Raw genomic sequence first — 17,273 nt, 5'->3', positions numbered from 1 at the left:
CACAAGTGCCGATGAAAGACGCTTCGGCTGCTTAGCCAATATAGTTTTTCCAAGCACTCTCCACCAGACAACGAACCCATAAAATATTACTGGTTTAACTACGGTTTCATAGAGCCAGAATATTTTTATATGTTTTTTTTTTTATTCTTCCAATTTTAATTTTTCTTTGTAATCGCATAGTAAGTTTTTTTAATCTGCATTTGCATAAATTAAAATAATTCCCAACTTTAAAGCCCTTAAATTTGCCGCACATAATTCCATATTAAATATACTGCCTTCGCTCCAAAACCACCCACAACTCGTATCATAACAAAATCTACCTTTTAGTCGAGCAAACAATCAGCTGTTTGTGCAAAAATTCTCGCCGCCGGTAACTCACTGTGCAACTCTCTGTCGTTTCGGCCGAACACAGATGCTCGTACAGTTGGTCGTGCGATTCCCGGCTGTAGCTGAAAATTCCGCGCTACACACCTGCGATTCCACTCCGAAAGGAGAGTGCAGTAATTTTGCGCCCACAGGAATTCGCTCTTTCGGAATCAAGCGCTATACCGAATATTTTTGCACATGCCACGAATACAGCACGGCCGTCGTAGCAGCTAGACGAGTGGCAACGAGTGCCGTTATATGAGCGCTTCGTAAACGGCAATTCACCACACTTTGTAATTCATTCATAGGCGTTTGTTTGTGTGTGTGTATATGTGCGGAGGTGTGTGCGTGTGGTGGCCTGTGTAAATAACTTCAAACTTCCTGTTGAAACGAAGCAAAGCAAAGAAACAACAAAAACAAAAACAACGCAACTTGTGCGCTCCAGCAACTGTGTACTTCCTGCCAGGACACGAAATTCAGTTGAGCTTTGGTTATCGTGCGAAAAGGCCGCAACTACGGTTGTTCGACGTCGTAAATGTTGGAATTTTTTTCACGCAAACTGTTGATGATAAACCAATACAGAGTGTGTAATGAACAGTTGTGTTCGGGAAAGTGTTGAATTTATTGAAATTGTGACGAAAAATGCTTTTGATTTTAACTTAAAGCTGTAAAGATTTTGCTGCAACTAACGGTAGTTCAGTGTGTGTGCTTTAAATTACTCTTTAGCCGGCAGCGCTGGCCGTTTAAGCGGCTAACTGGCCGAGCAAAGACAGCGCTGTGCGAATTTTCAAGCGTTGCAGCACTTTAAAATTGCCAGTGACTTAAATTCCTGCGTTTGTGTGCGTTGTGACTTTTCCGTTGCCTACATTTAGGCACTTAACCCAACAACAGCCGCAATTTAAGCCGCCTCCAACATCCTGCTGTTGCGGTTAAGCGCTTGTTCCGGTCGCGTTGCTGGCGCTACACCGCCGCGCCGCCCGTCAACGCATTAATATTGCAGTCGTTTGCTGCGTCACGCCGTCACGCCGCCGCCAACATTTGTTTATCATTGACGCCGTTACTCGCTAATTGCTGTGATTCGTCGTTGTTGCAGACGCTGCTGCGCCGCTCAAGGCTCGTTAGCCGCTGTCTGGCTTCGCTTGGGTGCTAACTTACACAAATCCATTTTGGGTTAAGTGCGACAATTAATTTTTGTTGTAATTATCGGCGACGTAGTTGGCAGGCGTTAAAACTGTCTAATTGAATTGAATTGTGGACGCAAACGAATTTGTCGAGCGAGCACTACGTGTTTGTGTGTGTGTGCGGGTGCTCGTGTGCATTAGTGGTACTTGAAACACTTGTGTGTGCTAACGGCGCTCAATGTAACGCTTGACTGAAAGTGTAGCGCCTTGAAGTGGGCTATGTTTTTTTGGATATTTGTGGCTTTTCTTGCTGTAAACGGTTTGTTGAGTGAATTTTTAAAAATTTTTTTGGAAAATTGGTGTACTTTGAAAATTAATTAAGTTGCAATTGTTAAGAAAAAACTTTAAAACAATTGCTGTTTAAAAAATAAGTTGCAAACTCAAAATTTCTTCAACAAAAAATTGATGTGAGTTTTTTTGTATTAAATATATTCCAAAAAAAAAAAATGTAGTTGTAAAATATACAGATCTTGGTGGCTTAGCGTGTGTTGTACAATTCTACGACGAAATGCAAAAATACATCAAATTTAATATATTCAAAAAAATTTTACGTAAACTTAATAAAAATACAAAATTTGTAAAAAATGTCTATCAAGTGCTTTAAATTTTATGAAAATGTGCGCCAAACGAAATTTTCAAGCAAAATTATTTATACATAAACTAATTTTAAAGTTTATTTTGACTTAAAAACAAGCCATATTTGCATAATTAAAGCATATAATAATTAAATGCTTCATTATAATGGCATTTTCATGCATAAACAACATAACTAAATATTTATAAATACATAAATGTAACCAAAAATCCACACATTTAAGTCTCGCAAAATGTTTTTTGCAAAGTTGGCATCAAAAAACAACGAAATAAACACAATAAAATTAATTTAAAGTTGACTTTGAGCCACAAACATTGTTAGGCGCAGCAAAAGTAATAAATAAAAAATACAAAAATTGACATCCCTGCAAATAAAATGCTACTGCTTGGCCTCTTCAGCCACCTGCTAAGCAGTGGCAAGTTCTGGACGACGCGGCGCACAAACGCCAGCCAACACATGGATATACGATTTGTCTTCGTCATATTTTTTCTGCTCAAATGGTCACATGCACAAGGTAAGCGACAAGAAAAAAACAAAAAAAAATAAATAAAAATAAATGAAATAAAAAAATATATACAAAAGACAATAAGAAAGTATATGAAAGAACCTCAAAAAAAAAAGACAATAAAAAGGTAGAAGAAAAAACCTCCAAAAATATTAAAAAGAAAAAACAAAAAAAATCTTAAAAGAAAAAAAACAGCAAAAAATTTATACAACTTTAAGTTGCCAAACAAACAGCAACGAAAATGTAGCTAAAACCCAAAACAAAAACAAATAAACAACAAGAAAGAAAAATACAAAAAAAGAATTGTACACAAACCCGCACCAACAACACAAAGCTCATTTAAACTTTTTGTGCTTGCGTTGAAGTGCAATAAATTTATTAGTTTGAAGTTGTTACAACACAGCACATAAATAACGGCATTGTTATAGGCGAGCTGTAAGCCATATAAATGTAAAAGTCCAACTTTTCCGGACGCTTGTTTCAGGCGATAAGCGTGTGATAAAGTGTGGCGGATGCTTGTGTGTGTGTATTTGTGTGTCTCTAACCTTAAATGTGCCGCTATCTACTTAAGTAGAACGGCATAATACTATGTAGATTACCGCTATATGTATACATTTACATACCTTCATACCCATTTAGGCTCCTGCTGGCTCTCTAGCCTGGTCCTTGCCAGGCACACGTTGATAAAATTGCCTCAAACAGGCGGCAATGGACACGTAATATGATTGTGTTTAATGTTTAGTACGTGACCAATGAACAGAACGGAACTTTTGCTTTTAACGGTACTGCCTTTCATACATTTTTTCATGTAAGGCTTTGTTTAAGTGCAGAGTATTTACGATATAGTCTAATAAATGTTGGTTCAGTAGGTCAGGTAGTGCATTTATATGTTAAAATATATAAAAGCTTTGTAGACAAAAATTAAGCGTGGCATTTTCAGCTAATGTAAACATCAGTAGGCAAGCTGAAAACTACTATTGCCAATTTTCACTTAGGAAGTAAAAAACCACTAAACGCTTCGAAGCTGTTTTTTATTTCATATACTTGATATTTCGTAGCAACAGCTGTGAAAAATCGATCTTTTGCATATTCTGAGAAAATTCATACTATGGGCAAAAAATAGTAAGACTTTTTAATTTACATTTCGCGCGAAAACCCATTCGTCAAAATATGCTTTTTTACGTTGGTATGACTGTCAGTGACATCTCTGCCAAATGTCACATTAAAATAATCTTTAGTGTTTAGTATACGCTTGTCTCTCTGCAGTACATAAAGTGCATTCGGCGATTTTTACGATGAGTAAAATTATTCAGCAAAGTAGGTCCATTAAATTTCATATTGGAAAACAAATTTCTGGTGCCGAAAGGTTCAGAATGTTAGAACAGACGTTTCCAGAGTAGTGTCATATATACATATTTTATACAAACAAAGAGTAGACATTTTAACAAACAGAAGGTTTTCTAACTTTTCTGGTAAATGTGATATTTTGACGTGAGAATTCTTGTTTGAAAATTTGGTTTTTTTTTATTTCGACTTAGTAATAAAAAAAACGTAATTTTCAATCAAAAATTTTCAAAGAAAAAAGATATATTTCTACTTAAAAAACAGCGTTTTTGGAACATAAGAAGGAAAATTTACTCAAAATTTCGTATATGAAGAAAATTTGTTTTGCAAGTTGAAATGAAGAACCTAAAAACTTGGTTGACTGAATTTTTCAAACAATTTTAGAGGTTATGAGAAAAATGTGTTCATACAAAGGTGTTAGATCCTTTTATTACCTACAATTCTGGCATATAACATTTTTCTATAGGTCTCCTGGTTTTGTCAGAAATCGAGCTAAACCATTTTAATCATTAAAAATTTAGCTATGCCCTTCCCTTTTGCTTCTCGACCTCAGATCGCACGTTAATTATTTTTCCTTTCATTTCTGTTTTTTTTTCCAAAGGGTTTCAACCAATTATATATTGAATTTTTTCACTTTTTATCACTTGCATAACTTTTTCACTGGCCTAAAATGCTTACGTTGCTTTAAGAGCTAAAACCAACAAAGAAAATATATAAATATATAAATATATAATATAAGGACAGTATTGACTCGAATAAACACATTTTTGTCATACAGATTTATAGTACTATTATAATTAAAGAACTCAAATTTCATTTTCTGACTCATTCCTTCAATATATTTTTGGTTAAAAGATCACCCATAAGCACTGGGGTCTACATTTTGTTTTAGAAAAGTCCACTTTTTTGCCATAAATGACAGATACAAGTAAATTTCTACATATTTTTCAGTCCAACAAACCATACTCCGTCTGATCAAATTTGACCCGGACTGACATAAGTTATATTATTTCAGTTTTTCAAGCATCTTTTTGTGACCTCCGCCCGGCGTCGTTTTTGCAAAAGATTCAAACCCATAACATTAATCAAAATATGTCGAGTCGTTGCATAAATGATGTTGAGATACTCCGTTATATCTCTCGCTTGACACAAATTTCCGACCCGCACTGAATGCTTTGTGTTGCTGAATTGCTTATGTTTGGAATATAGTAGAATCCCTATAGATACTTGTGCAATATTTTTTTCAAGTTCAGTTCGCACGCGCAGTTTAAATTGTCTAGTCCGGTTCAGTTTTGATCTTTACTTGGTCTAAGCTAATTTTGTTCTTCTAGAAGAGATTAATTACTGATTTCTAAGTTTATATCATGTGCACTTCATACGTATGTCAAAATGATCAGCTGGGCAAGAAGAATTGATAAGGTTCGGTTGTAGGTTATTCAGATATTTTTTACTCGAGCTGTGGCATAGACGATTGCATGTGATAACATATTTATCGAACTAGTTAAATCATTGGAATATAGAGATTACAAATTTTTATTAGTTAAGAGATTACTGTACTAAAGGTGTTTCCTGTATATAGATATTAATAATAATCGTTTCTCTGTCTTCTTAAATGCTTAAAACCATATTTTTAATTTATATAACTACTTGACTTATTTGACAAGAAATCTTGAATAAGAGGTAACACTGCTTCAAAAATAGCTGAAAGTGGTCAGCCTCTTCTTCTTCTAAATATGTATGAATATTATCTCTAAACATATAAGAGTGTAAAATCGAGAACCTACTCTCATGCAAGTGACTATTATTTTTCAAATAATGCCTTTCTAATGATACCATCACAGGTTTTGGTGCTTTAGCCTACAATATGTACTATCTACTATCTTTCTTCCTTTGGACTGACATAGTTGGAAGTACAAAATTTTGAGTTCACAGAACTTTTCATAAATACATGTTTATGCCATATTTTCTGTAATGCAAATTGGTTCCACCTAGAAAGTGGAGTTAATATTTAATATTTTCGAAGAAGATGCTCTATTAAATGCTTTAGTCGGAAAGTAATTGATTATAGTAGCCTAAGTTAATTAATTATTTTTTTGGCAATACAAATCAGGTAGTTTAACCGAATTGTAGTATTGAAAACTGATAGTCGGAATGAATGAGGCAAACTACTTGGTTTTCGTTGATTAGGAATAAGTGTTAAAACTAATACTGTTAGTTAATCACAAATATCAAAACCAAAACTAAATTTCTTTATTGCTAAGACAAGTCAATAATAATAAAGGCATTCTTACAGAATACTAAGTTTTGTGCGAGCAATTCTTTTAATTCTCTATTTTAAATATGTTTTAATAAAATGCAAAAAAAAGTATCATAATAAAATCAAAATTTAGTTTTTTATTGCTTACGATTCACTACAACATATCATATATGTAATATCGTAACATTTCAAGCTTCCGCTCTCAGATATAACCAATATATATCCAACTTATAACCATTTCATAACCAAAACCCAGATTTTGTTGTTTTTTTGTTTTGTTGTTTTGTTGTTTTATGAGTGGTTTGTGGATTTTTGATCGCCTGTAAACCTACGAAAAGTGATGTTGCGTTATCTTGCTTTTTAAGTGAAGATATACTTGTATTAGTTAAAGAGGAACGAATATGAAAAAATGATCGATTTTTTTCTTTTTTAGTTAAAATGCAAATAAATCCTCCAAACTGCAGTACGAACTACTGAAAAATTGAACCAAAATTTTTAAATACCTGGTGCTCTACTACTATAATCGTGAATAAGATTCAGGATTAAACCCACATTCAAATGGAGAACATATTTCACAGTCTATTAAGGCTTTGCTGATAAGATAGACTACCATTATCATCACAACAGTAGCAAAAATTTCTCATATTTATACTATTATACCTAACACCAGCCACTCACTGAAACATATCACCTTTAATGTCTAAAAATGCACTACGTGTTCACCTTAAATCCAATTCTTGTAATATACTGAGAGCATGGCCGCCGCTGAGAATTTGGGTTAACAGGCAGCGACTGTAATAAATGCAACTCAAAAAGGAAAGTCGAAGTTAAAAACAACAACGGAAATAAACAAAAATTTGGCAACCAACTGCTTGCCAAAATATACGACGATTTTCCCAGAAAGCAACAAGACACTGTAGTCTACACCGATATCGATTTCTTGCCTAGCAGTGCTGGCGCTCGCATGAAATTGTAATCAATATGCAGGACTCGGGGAAAACGTGGGCAAACAGAATTTATGCCCTTTTGACTGCAGGCTAGGCGGTCAACGATATGAACTGCAGCCACATGGCAGTGTGCTTGATATGTGGAAAATGTATAAGAAAATGGAAGAGAGAGAAATTGGGCAAGCTTTATGCTTAGGCTAAGTTATAAATAATAAAAGCTAAATATGTACATGCATGTACATAAAATAGCATAAAATCTGCCAAAATTGTGGGGGCCGGCACAATAATTTCGTTAGTTTTAAAGGTAGCCTTTCGGTATGCCCTTGAGTGAAGCATACATTTAGGCGCTCAAGCAAAAAATAACGAAAATCCTAGCAAAGGGAAAGGAATTCTATGTGTCTGTGCACACGGTCGCTTGACTGACGAGCACCTATGCATGTTAGGTTCGGATAGCGGGCGCTGAAGCGTGGTATAGTGTGGAGAGAGAGAGAGAGAGAGCGCGCGCATGAGGGGCCGACTACCTTGCACGGCGCATGAAATTTAGCATTCAGATATGTAAATGATAATTGCCTCAATGGTGAAATGAATAATTCATATGCTGTTAGATGCGACCCAACAAATGGACAAGCAATTTGCACGAAAATACAAGCGAACGCACAACAGCGACAAAGCGTTTTGCGCGCTTGCTTTACATTTATATTACAAAATGTTTGTTGGTGTGTGTGTATGCGTGAAATGCATAAATGTAATTGTGTATATATATGTACATAAGTGTGCGTGTGAGCCCATTTAAATGCAAATAAATCCCCTGATTAAGCGCTGAAAAAAGTGCCGTTTCGCAAGCGTTAAGCGCTTGAGCTTCGAAAAAAAGTCCAAAATGCGCAGCCGGTGGCTAATTCATTTTACAATTCCATGCTCAGCCAATTGCCTGAAATGTGTAATTGAATGAATTAAATGCATAAATAAATGAGTGTATGAATAAGCCATAAATGCGTGTGTGTATGTGTTTGTTGGCGTTTTCATAATGAAAGCGCGCATATCCGGCAAACATTTACAACACGCTCTCGCACTGCGCTGCTGTGTGGCAAGCGTACTGAGGCGTAAAGCGAGGGCGCGAAAAAATGTTTATTTATTTAAAAATTACCACATTTAAAATTTCGCACACAAAACGCGCTACTAACTGTAGTATTTCACGTAAATAAAAGCAAAAAAAGGAAAAAAACTAAGGCAGCAGATAACATTGCGCGTAAAATTGCCGCAATTGTTGCATATACCCAGGCGCTGTGTGCTCAAATGGGCAAACAAAAGCATGGCGGCGGCAGAAACAAAAGGGAAATTGCAGCGGCAGCCGTAAAATGCCAATAAAATCGGCAAAAATCAGCAATAGCTTCCGCTGGCGTGCACAAGCATGTAAAGAGTGTGATGTGTGTGTGCATGTATTTATATTGCTGCCGCTTATTTTTTATGCAGCACATATGTGGATGTGTATGTATGCATATTCGTGTCCTCTTATTTTATGACCGTTGCAGGATTTATTTATACTCCAGCGTAAAATCGCGCATATCCGCGCAGAGCTTGTTTATTTTACAACGCTGTTACTCATACCGATAGTACCCTGCAGGAGCATCGGTAATAATTTTCATACTTGGTAACATTATTCACATTATTTTTAAATGTCAACTAATTATTTTGGTAGAAATTATTATCTGATGTTAGTTTAAAAATTAAAAAAAAGAAATAAGAAGAACTAGTTTTTTCGAAAGTGGTCTGCAACTAGTTACTTTGAGGTCAGTTTAATATATTTATTGTAGTAACTAAATTGCAATACAGAATATGTAAAATGTTTAAAATTATATAATCTATTGAATTACTAGTTCCTTTGAGAGTAGTTAGAAACTAGTTGGTTTGAAATTAAAATATTTATTTGAGTACCTAAATTGCAAGGAAGAATTTTTAAAAATTTAATTATTTAATGAATTATTAGTTATTTTGAAAATAGTTCTAAACCAGTTAGCTAGAAATTAGCAACAAATTATATAATACAATAAGAAATGGGAAGTTAGTATGTAAAATGTCTTAAAATTCAAATATTTTATCGAAGTACGAGTTGTTCGGAAATAGTTCATAACTAGTTACTTTAAGATAAGTTTAAAATACTTTTCAATAACTTAGTATATGTACAATTTTATAAAATTGTTTAGTCTATCGAAATGGCAGTTCCTTTAAGAAATAGACAGAAATAGTACTAAACCAGTTTGCTTGTAGTTAGTTCTTTTGATAGTGCTACACCAGTTAGCTTGAAATCAGTTTCAAAGAATAAAAGTTTGAAAAATTTGGCTTGAAATCCGAATAACAAGTGTTTTTCAAAACTAGTTCATAAATAGTTATTTCAAAACCAGTTGAGGAATATATATTTAAGTAACTAAATATTCTTAAGAATAAAAAAAATTAAATAAAACAAAGACTAGTTCTAACGAACCTACTCCGCAACTGGTTACTTTGAAAGTAATTAAAAATTATATGTTTAAAAATCAGTTGATAATATTAGTATTTGAATAGTCTATCGAATGACTAGCGAGAGGATTTCGAAAAGATAGTTCATAACTAGTTACTTTGAAACCAGTAAAAAACATACATACATACATATGTTATAGTAGTTTCCATAAATGGTCATAAGAACATGAAAAAAATCTTATAAAGGACTAGTCCTAACAAAACTAGTCCGCAACTAGTTGATTTAAAACACTCTTAAAATTACATATTTTGAAAAGCATTTGATAGCTCATTAATTTTGAACGAGTTTTGATTAGTTAAGTCGACGCGTTCAAAATATTAAATAATATTTTAACAAAACTAATGAACAGCGAGAGATGAAACTTTATTATAACACGTAAATATCACCCAAACGTACCTCAGCAGCAGTTACTTTCGCAATATACAGTTATTATTCGCTTTTAGTCCTGGCTTGCGCTGGCTTTATTCACTATTTGCTTATGCATATACATATATAGTACAAGTATATACAAACACATATATATATACATAAGTATATATGTATTATAACATGCTGCCAGGTATTTTTTGTGCACTGTAACGTATTTTTCCCACTAGTTGACCGTTATATTTACTGATATATTTGACCAACTGTGCCTTTGTGCATTGTGGCACGATTGCTTGCATTGTGAAAGCATATGTGTATTTGTGTGTAGCTTGTCCACGCTGCGCCAATGGCCGTTTATACGCTCCACAGTATCCAAAGCTTATAAATACACATGCTCGTATGTATGCTTGTTTGTGTGTGTGTGTGTTATGCGTTGAGGCATTTAGATTGTTCGCCATGATAAAACAACGGATCAGACAACCAAATGACAGGATATTATTCAATTGAGCACAGTTTACAAGCTATAGCGCCTGCCATATTCGCCAATGTAAATACCTATACACATATACATTCAAATATGCATATGTGTAAAGCCAGTCTCTATCTATAAAAATATGTACATATACATACATATACAAAAAAAAACTGCAATATGAATACCAAGTAGAGGATATTACGGAAAGCTTTGAGCTCCCACAATCTTAGAAAAAAAGGACCGAAAACTTTACATACATTGAAAGTGATGAATTAAGGTTGCAATGAAAAGTTATAAAGATTTTATTATATAAAAAAGCTTCAAGCAAAGCAATAACAAAAAAATAAGTTCTCTCATTTGAATAATATGTCGTTAAATTTTATAATATTTTTTTTTTTTTTGAAATAGAGCCACTAAAGAAATTTCTCCTCGTGGTGGTCAACATAACAGACAAAGGATTCATAAAAAAACAAAAATTTAAATTGCAGTACATGAGAATAGGTCCAGATTAATCGATGAATTTGAAAAAGAAAGCATTTTTGGCAAAGTTGCAAGCAGAATAGTATGATTTTAGGTATGATTTTTAATCATCACAGATGGAAGTAGCCGACTGGTTTAGTCTGACGGACCGCTCTCTCAAAAGTGCCATCTTCTAAACTTTTATTGCTATTGCCTTGAGACCTTGGGAAAATATTCTATACATATCATAATATTCAAAAAAAAAAAAAATTAAAAAAAGCCGATGTCAAAATCGCCGTAACCCGTTAACAATAATCGTTTTTCATGCATCTATTAAGAACTCCAGTCAATAACACCTAAAATCTTAGAAAACGCAAGAAATTTTTTTAATTTATGACCTTGTTTGCTAACGTTGCCTACCTTTAGGCGCATTCTTGTAATTTGTTATAAACAAGCTGCTGTGAATGACAATTTAATTGATTTTCAGATTATTTAATTGATATTTAGATAATACTTTGATTTTCAGCTAAAAGTTTGTATCCTAAAATTAAAAGAAGAATTTCTAAAAAATTTTTTATTTAAATAAAAAAATGCTTTTAATTATGTAGTTTTTGCTTTTTACTTTTAGGTTTGATTTGTTACTGTTTTATTAAGCTTAAAAATAATAATTTCAGTTTAGTTTTTATAAAACAGTAGAACATTTTAAAATATACAGTTCTGTATGCTAAACGTTGTCTACAATTAGGCGCATTCCAATAATGTATTAAATAAGGTTTAATGACAAATCATACAATGGTGATGTGGATATGTGAAACCTTATTTTCGTGCTTTTTTTTTAAACTTTGTACAAAATTTTGTTTTCTTTCTCGAAATTTGTTGCAAAATTTCCTTCTTATATCCCAAAAAGAATTTTTGCATAAAAATTGTTTTTTTCTTTCTTTATATTGATCAGATATCGGAAAAAAATCATTTTTTGTTAACAAAAAATTTGGTAAAAATAGGCCTCTCTCCTAAATCAACTCCTTCGCATACAAATGACAAGGAATTTGTGTCGTGACATGCTTCACTTAAGCGGAAATTTCACAAATAGTAAATGCGCATAAACGCCGCGAAATATGCAATGGAAATGAGGACAACCAAGCGGAATCGGTGCAAATGCGGACCTCGACATCAATAAGAGCACAAGCGTACGAACATTAAACTGAGTCTGAATAGATGAAGTAGACACGCTTACAAACACACATATGTATACAAATACAATGTCTATGGAGTAAATTCTTATACAAGTAAGTCCCCAGCACATTCGATTCGTGTGTGTCTTCGAATATATGGATGCGTAGACGCTTGTATGCCAGCTGCGTGCTCACCGCAATCAACAAAACAAACGGCGCGCCACACACAAGCAACGCTGTGTGCCGATAAACCGGCACAAGTGTGTTGTTGTTGTTGGCAGGGTGGCGGTTTATATTGAAATTCAATTGCAGTGCCAGTCAAATCTGCTGAGCCGTGATGTGGCATGCTCGGCGGGTTTATCATTCATTGATTATGGATGTGGGTTTGCATGGATGTATATATACATATTTACATACATGTGTGTGTATATTATAGTTTCTGTACCTTGCTAAGAGCAGGCATATGTGAATATTTGATACAGTCGGCCTCACGCATTTACTTTTTGTAAAGTTTTTTTCTGCTTGCCTGCGCTTGGCTACTTTTTTTGCGAAATATCAAAACAAATAGCTCTGAAACATATGTAGGGAGGAATTTTATATTCCTTTGTGAGCAAAAAACTTACATGTGTGTATGTATACTTGCACTAAAGTCACAGTGACAGTGTCAGTTGCTGCAAGATATTCACTTGAGACTCGATTGTAATCTCGAGCGGCTATCAATTCCATATCACTTCGAATGTCGAAAGAAAGAACTCTTGCAGATCAAAGTAAAAGTATATACATATATGAGGAAGGGAATGTGAAAAGAATACAAAGGTAGCATAAGTTTTTAAAATATTTGCTTAAATAACAAGGCTGATGCAAGTTATTTCGAAAAAAGAAACAAATTTCTTTGGAGAGATTCAAAGTGTTAAGGAGTAGATATCAAAAAATGTTATAAAGATAGAGGTAAAGTTAAAATAATGGGTTGTCAAAAAAGTCTTGCGGTATTTTTATTGATTTTTTTTTTTATTGAAATTGAAATGAATTTTTGATGACTCATGCCCAGCTCTTGACCGATGCTACGGCTGCTACTATGCCGGTCTCTTTCGACCAATTCAGCGATTTTATCGCAATTTTCGACGACAGGCCTTCCGGAGCGTGGCGCATCTTTGACCACCTCTACACCAGAACGAAAACGTTGAAACCATCGTTATGCGGTGGAAATGGAAACTGTATCGGGTCCATAAACTGCACAAATTTTATTGGCGGCTTGAGATGCATTTTTACTTTTATCGTAGTAGTACTGTAAAATATGCCGTATTTTCTCTTTATTTTGCTCCATGTTTGCGACGCTATAACTCACGAACGACTTAAAAGAAACGACAATCAATCAAACGCGTGTTAGCGCGTGAAATGAGCTTTCCAAAAAGGTATAGCTTGACCCGATGCGACGAATAAAACTAGAACTACGCGCTTTCAGCGCCAACTAGCGAAAATACCGCAAGACTTTTTAGACAACCTAATATAAGCTACATTATAGAAGCATAATAAAGCAGCAGTTATTAGTATTAGAAAGTATTATTAGTGAAAAATTCTCTTTCATAGCAGCTTTTGTACCATAAACTATATGCATGTGCCTCAATGTAGGCAGCGTTTAGTTGATTATACTATACGTTATAAAATTTCATATCTCTCGAAAGTTTTTAAATGGAATTACCAAACATATTTTTGTTTTAAACCATGAACCTTTCCTTTTTACTTTTTGTCCTCAGATCGCTAAAAAATTAGTTTTCCTTTCATGTTTGTTATTTGATTTTTCTCTTACTTTTGGTTTTAACCCACTATGACTGTTTTGCTTCCAAAAATTATCTAACCTGGTCGAATTTGTGAATATTCTATTTTTATTAGGCCATACATAAAGTGGAGGACATAAAGGTAGCACAAGAAAAATGTGATATTTATACAAAAAATCATATCATATTTATAATTCCGATTTTGGCCTATGAATTAATAAGGTTCAAATTTTGCTTCACTTTTAGAATTATATAAGCTGCACTAAATCGCGGTGCCTTTTAGGCCTGCAAAATGAAAATTAAGCAGCCTTTTCCATCTGATCAAATTTGACACGGACTGGAAAAATCAGCTTCTAAGTCGAAGTTGTCTTCAGCCGATTATTGGTTTTTGTGGTATTCGCTTCAAACATTAACCAAAATGTTGTGATTCTTTAAATTTTATGATATATTCGTCATTAACAGCGGTGGAAGAACAAAAGCAACCAATTTTTCGATAATTTCATGCAATTTCATAATGTCTTGAGCTACTAAAATATTTGTGTTCGTTATAAAGTAAACTTCTTAAAACAATTTTTCTACATTTTAAACGATTCCTTATGAGTGGTTTCAGCAGAAACACAAAATTTCAAGCGAAATATTGGGTATCGTGGTGGTGAACATAAAACCTGTGATTTAAATTACTTGTAGGTACCCTCAAAATATTCAAAAATGTTTGCTCGAGCCACAAATATGTGGAATAACACATCTACCGTGGAAGCAAAAGTGTAAGAACTTGTTGGATATTCGTTCAAATAATGGTCATTCTCTTATGTGAGGCATCATATGCTACAGACTCTTGATGGAAGTAGAGAAAAAATTTCTGTGAAAGAAAATGTTGAAATAACTCCGAATATGTCGATTCATGCGTGCCGAAACTCATTAAATTTCCAGAAAGGTGTTTTTTAGCAATACGAGATGAGATAACTGTACCTATAAGTGGGTTTCTTTATAATATTTTCTCTATATTTACCGTACATCATTCCCAAAAATGCATTAATTAACTAAGCTATTCACGCTTCAACACTAATTTAAGCGGTTTGCAGTAGCCCTTTCTATTTCTAGTTCCTATTTATTCACACAATTACACCTGTGCCTGTGCGCAACAATTTCCAACATTCCCAGGTGCTTGCTGAATAAACTTCCGCGTAAAACTGCCCATTGTGTGGTAAAAACAACAACACTATTTTCGCACAGCGCACAGCGTGTGGCCATGATAATGAGGATAACAACGGTGTTTGCACAATAAACGCGATATTTATGTAAAATGTTGGCTAGTTGTTATTGTTGTTGTTGTCTTTATCAGCAGCAACAGACACAAACGAGGAAATTTTTGTTGCTGTTGCTGTTGTAGCGGAAAGTACAGCTGTGAAAACAATTGGCAACGGCAAAAGGATGCAACGCACTCACACATATACATACACACATGCAAATAAATATGTGTGATGTGTGTGTGAGCTGACCTATACGATATTGTTGCTCTTATTGTCATTACTGCTTTAATTGCCGTTGTTTTTGTTGCTTTTGTTGCTGCTGTTATTTTTGTTGTTGTTTTTGTATTTGTTGTTGCTGTTGCTGTTCCTGTTGCAGCTGCTGCCTTTATGCTCGCGCATGTTTTCACTGCCACATTCTGTCTCCGCCACTGCCGCTCCCGCTCCCTCTGTGTCCGGCCCCGCCCGCTGCATCTTGTCAGCGCCACTGTCGTCATGTTGCCTTTGTCGCACACCATGTTGCGCACATCAAATAAAATTGCTTAATTAACTTAATCAAAATATTGTTGATGTCCTTTTGCGGCGGTGGCGTCTCATTTGCCAGCGTTCACGCCACGCTTCGGGCTAAATGAATGAATACTTGTATTGTGGTCGCTGTATTATTGGCAAGTGCAGGTGTCCACAAACACACACACACACACACATATATATACATGTTGATATCGGCATGTTGTATGTGTTGGTGTGTGTGTGCCTGTATTGGCGTCAGCCTTTATCATCCTTTGTGTGCGCTGAATATTTTTATGTGAAAGTGGACACTCACGACTACACATACATACATTTGCATGTGTGTGTGCGTTTTATTTGTTGGCGGTTGACACATGGACACAAGGAAATGCTTACTTTTGTGCATGAGAGTATGTATCTTACAAGTGTATACCTCTGCTTGTCTACATGTATGTGTGTATGTAACATTATTTTTCTACCATTTTGCTGCCCAAATTTTCCGTCTCATAATTATGCGTCGGCACGTAATATTTTTAATAAAGTTACATCAATAAAAATTAAAAGCTTAATTCATTAAGCTTACAGTTATATATATATATACATACATGTATACAAGTACATAGGTAAAGTTGAGAAGCATAGCCAAAGGCGCTGAATACAAATAAGCAAAGTAGCAGAACAAATATTATAGCGGGTTTTTCAGAGAATCACAGCGTTCGGAGTTAATCTGTATGGCAAGTTCATTTTTGTGGCGCCTACATGTATGTCTTCTTCTTCTTTATTGGCGTAAAAACCGCTTACGCAGATATAGCCGTATACAGCCGACATATATGTATGTATGCATAAGTAATGGCAATTTTTAAGGAAAATTAAGTAGATTAAAAGATGGTATATAAAAATATACTTATATATCGTGGTAGGAAAATGTCTGTCGAACAGGTGATATAAAGAATATCTAAAATGTATTTACTTCAGTTGCAGCTATAACACTATTCACAGGCATACTTGTTATATGCTAGAAGTGCGTAAAAAATCTTTATATTGATTTTGATTGATCAGTTCGTATAGCAACTATATGCTATAGCAATCCGATCTCAGCAACATGTTCGATGATTACTTATTGCCATAGGCAATAAATAGTAAGACTTTTTAATTCAAAGTTCCCGTGAAACCCATTTGTCGAAATATTTGTTTCTAAGTTGGTGTGACTGTCGGTGATATCTATGTCAAATTTCACATCAAAATAATAATTAGTGTTTGCGATGAATGAAATTATTCAGCAAAAAGCTCCATAAAATTTCGTCTGCGGGTTCAAATTTCTGTTGCCAAATTTTTCAGAATGTTGGAAAAGGTATTCGGTGATAATTGTTTGTCGTAAACAAGTCTTTTTGATAGCTATATACTAATTATTCAAAGAGGTCGGAGAACGCGTTAACGATAAACCACGTCCCCGACGGCCATCAACACCAACTTCTGATCAATACGTCAATAAAATAAAAAAATCGGTACTTGCGATTCGACGATTAACTATAAGAGATCTTACTGGCATTAATGGAATATCG

General features: G+C 34.4%; 1 protein-coding gene across 1 annotated transcript in view; it reads left to right on the top strand.

The window, feature by feature from the left end:
• Nucleotides 1-845: 845 nt before the first annotated feature.
• The window catches only part of LOC126753324 (roundabout homolog 2), a 174,920-nt gene continuing 158,492 nt past the window's right edge, over nucleotides 846-17,273 (top strand). Inside the window, exon 1 of the mRNA XM_050464678.1 lies at nucleotides 846-2,656. Within this exon, the coding sequence (XP_050320635.1) occupies nucleotides 2,518-2,656 (139 nt within the window). The 5' untranslated portion in view covers nucleotides 846-2,517. The remainder of the gene's footprint in view (nucleotides 2,657-17,273) is intronic.

The sequence above is a fragment of the Bactrocera neohumeralis genome, chromosome 3 (genome assembly GCF_024586455.1).
Source record: "Bactrocera neohumeralis isolate Rockhampton chromosome 3, APGP_CSIRO_Bneo_wtdbg2-racon-allhic-juicebox.fasta_v2, whole genome shotgun sequence".
In the NCBI taxonomy this organism is placed as follows: domain Eukaryota; kingdom Metazoa; phylum Arthropoda; class Insecta; order Diptera; family Tephritidae; genus Bactrocera; species Bactrocera neohumeralis.
The sequence above is the reverse complement of the archived record's forward strand: the minus strand, read 5'-3'. Positions and strand labels throughout refer to the sequence as shown.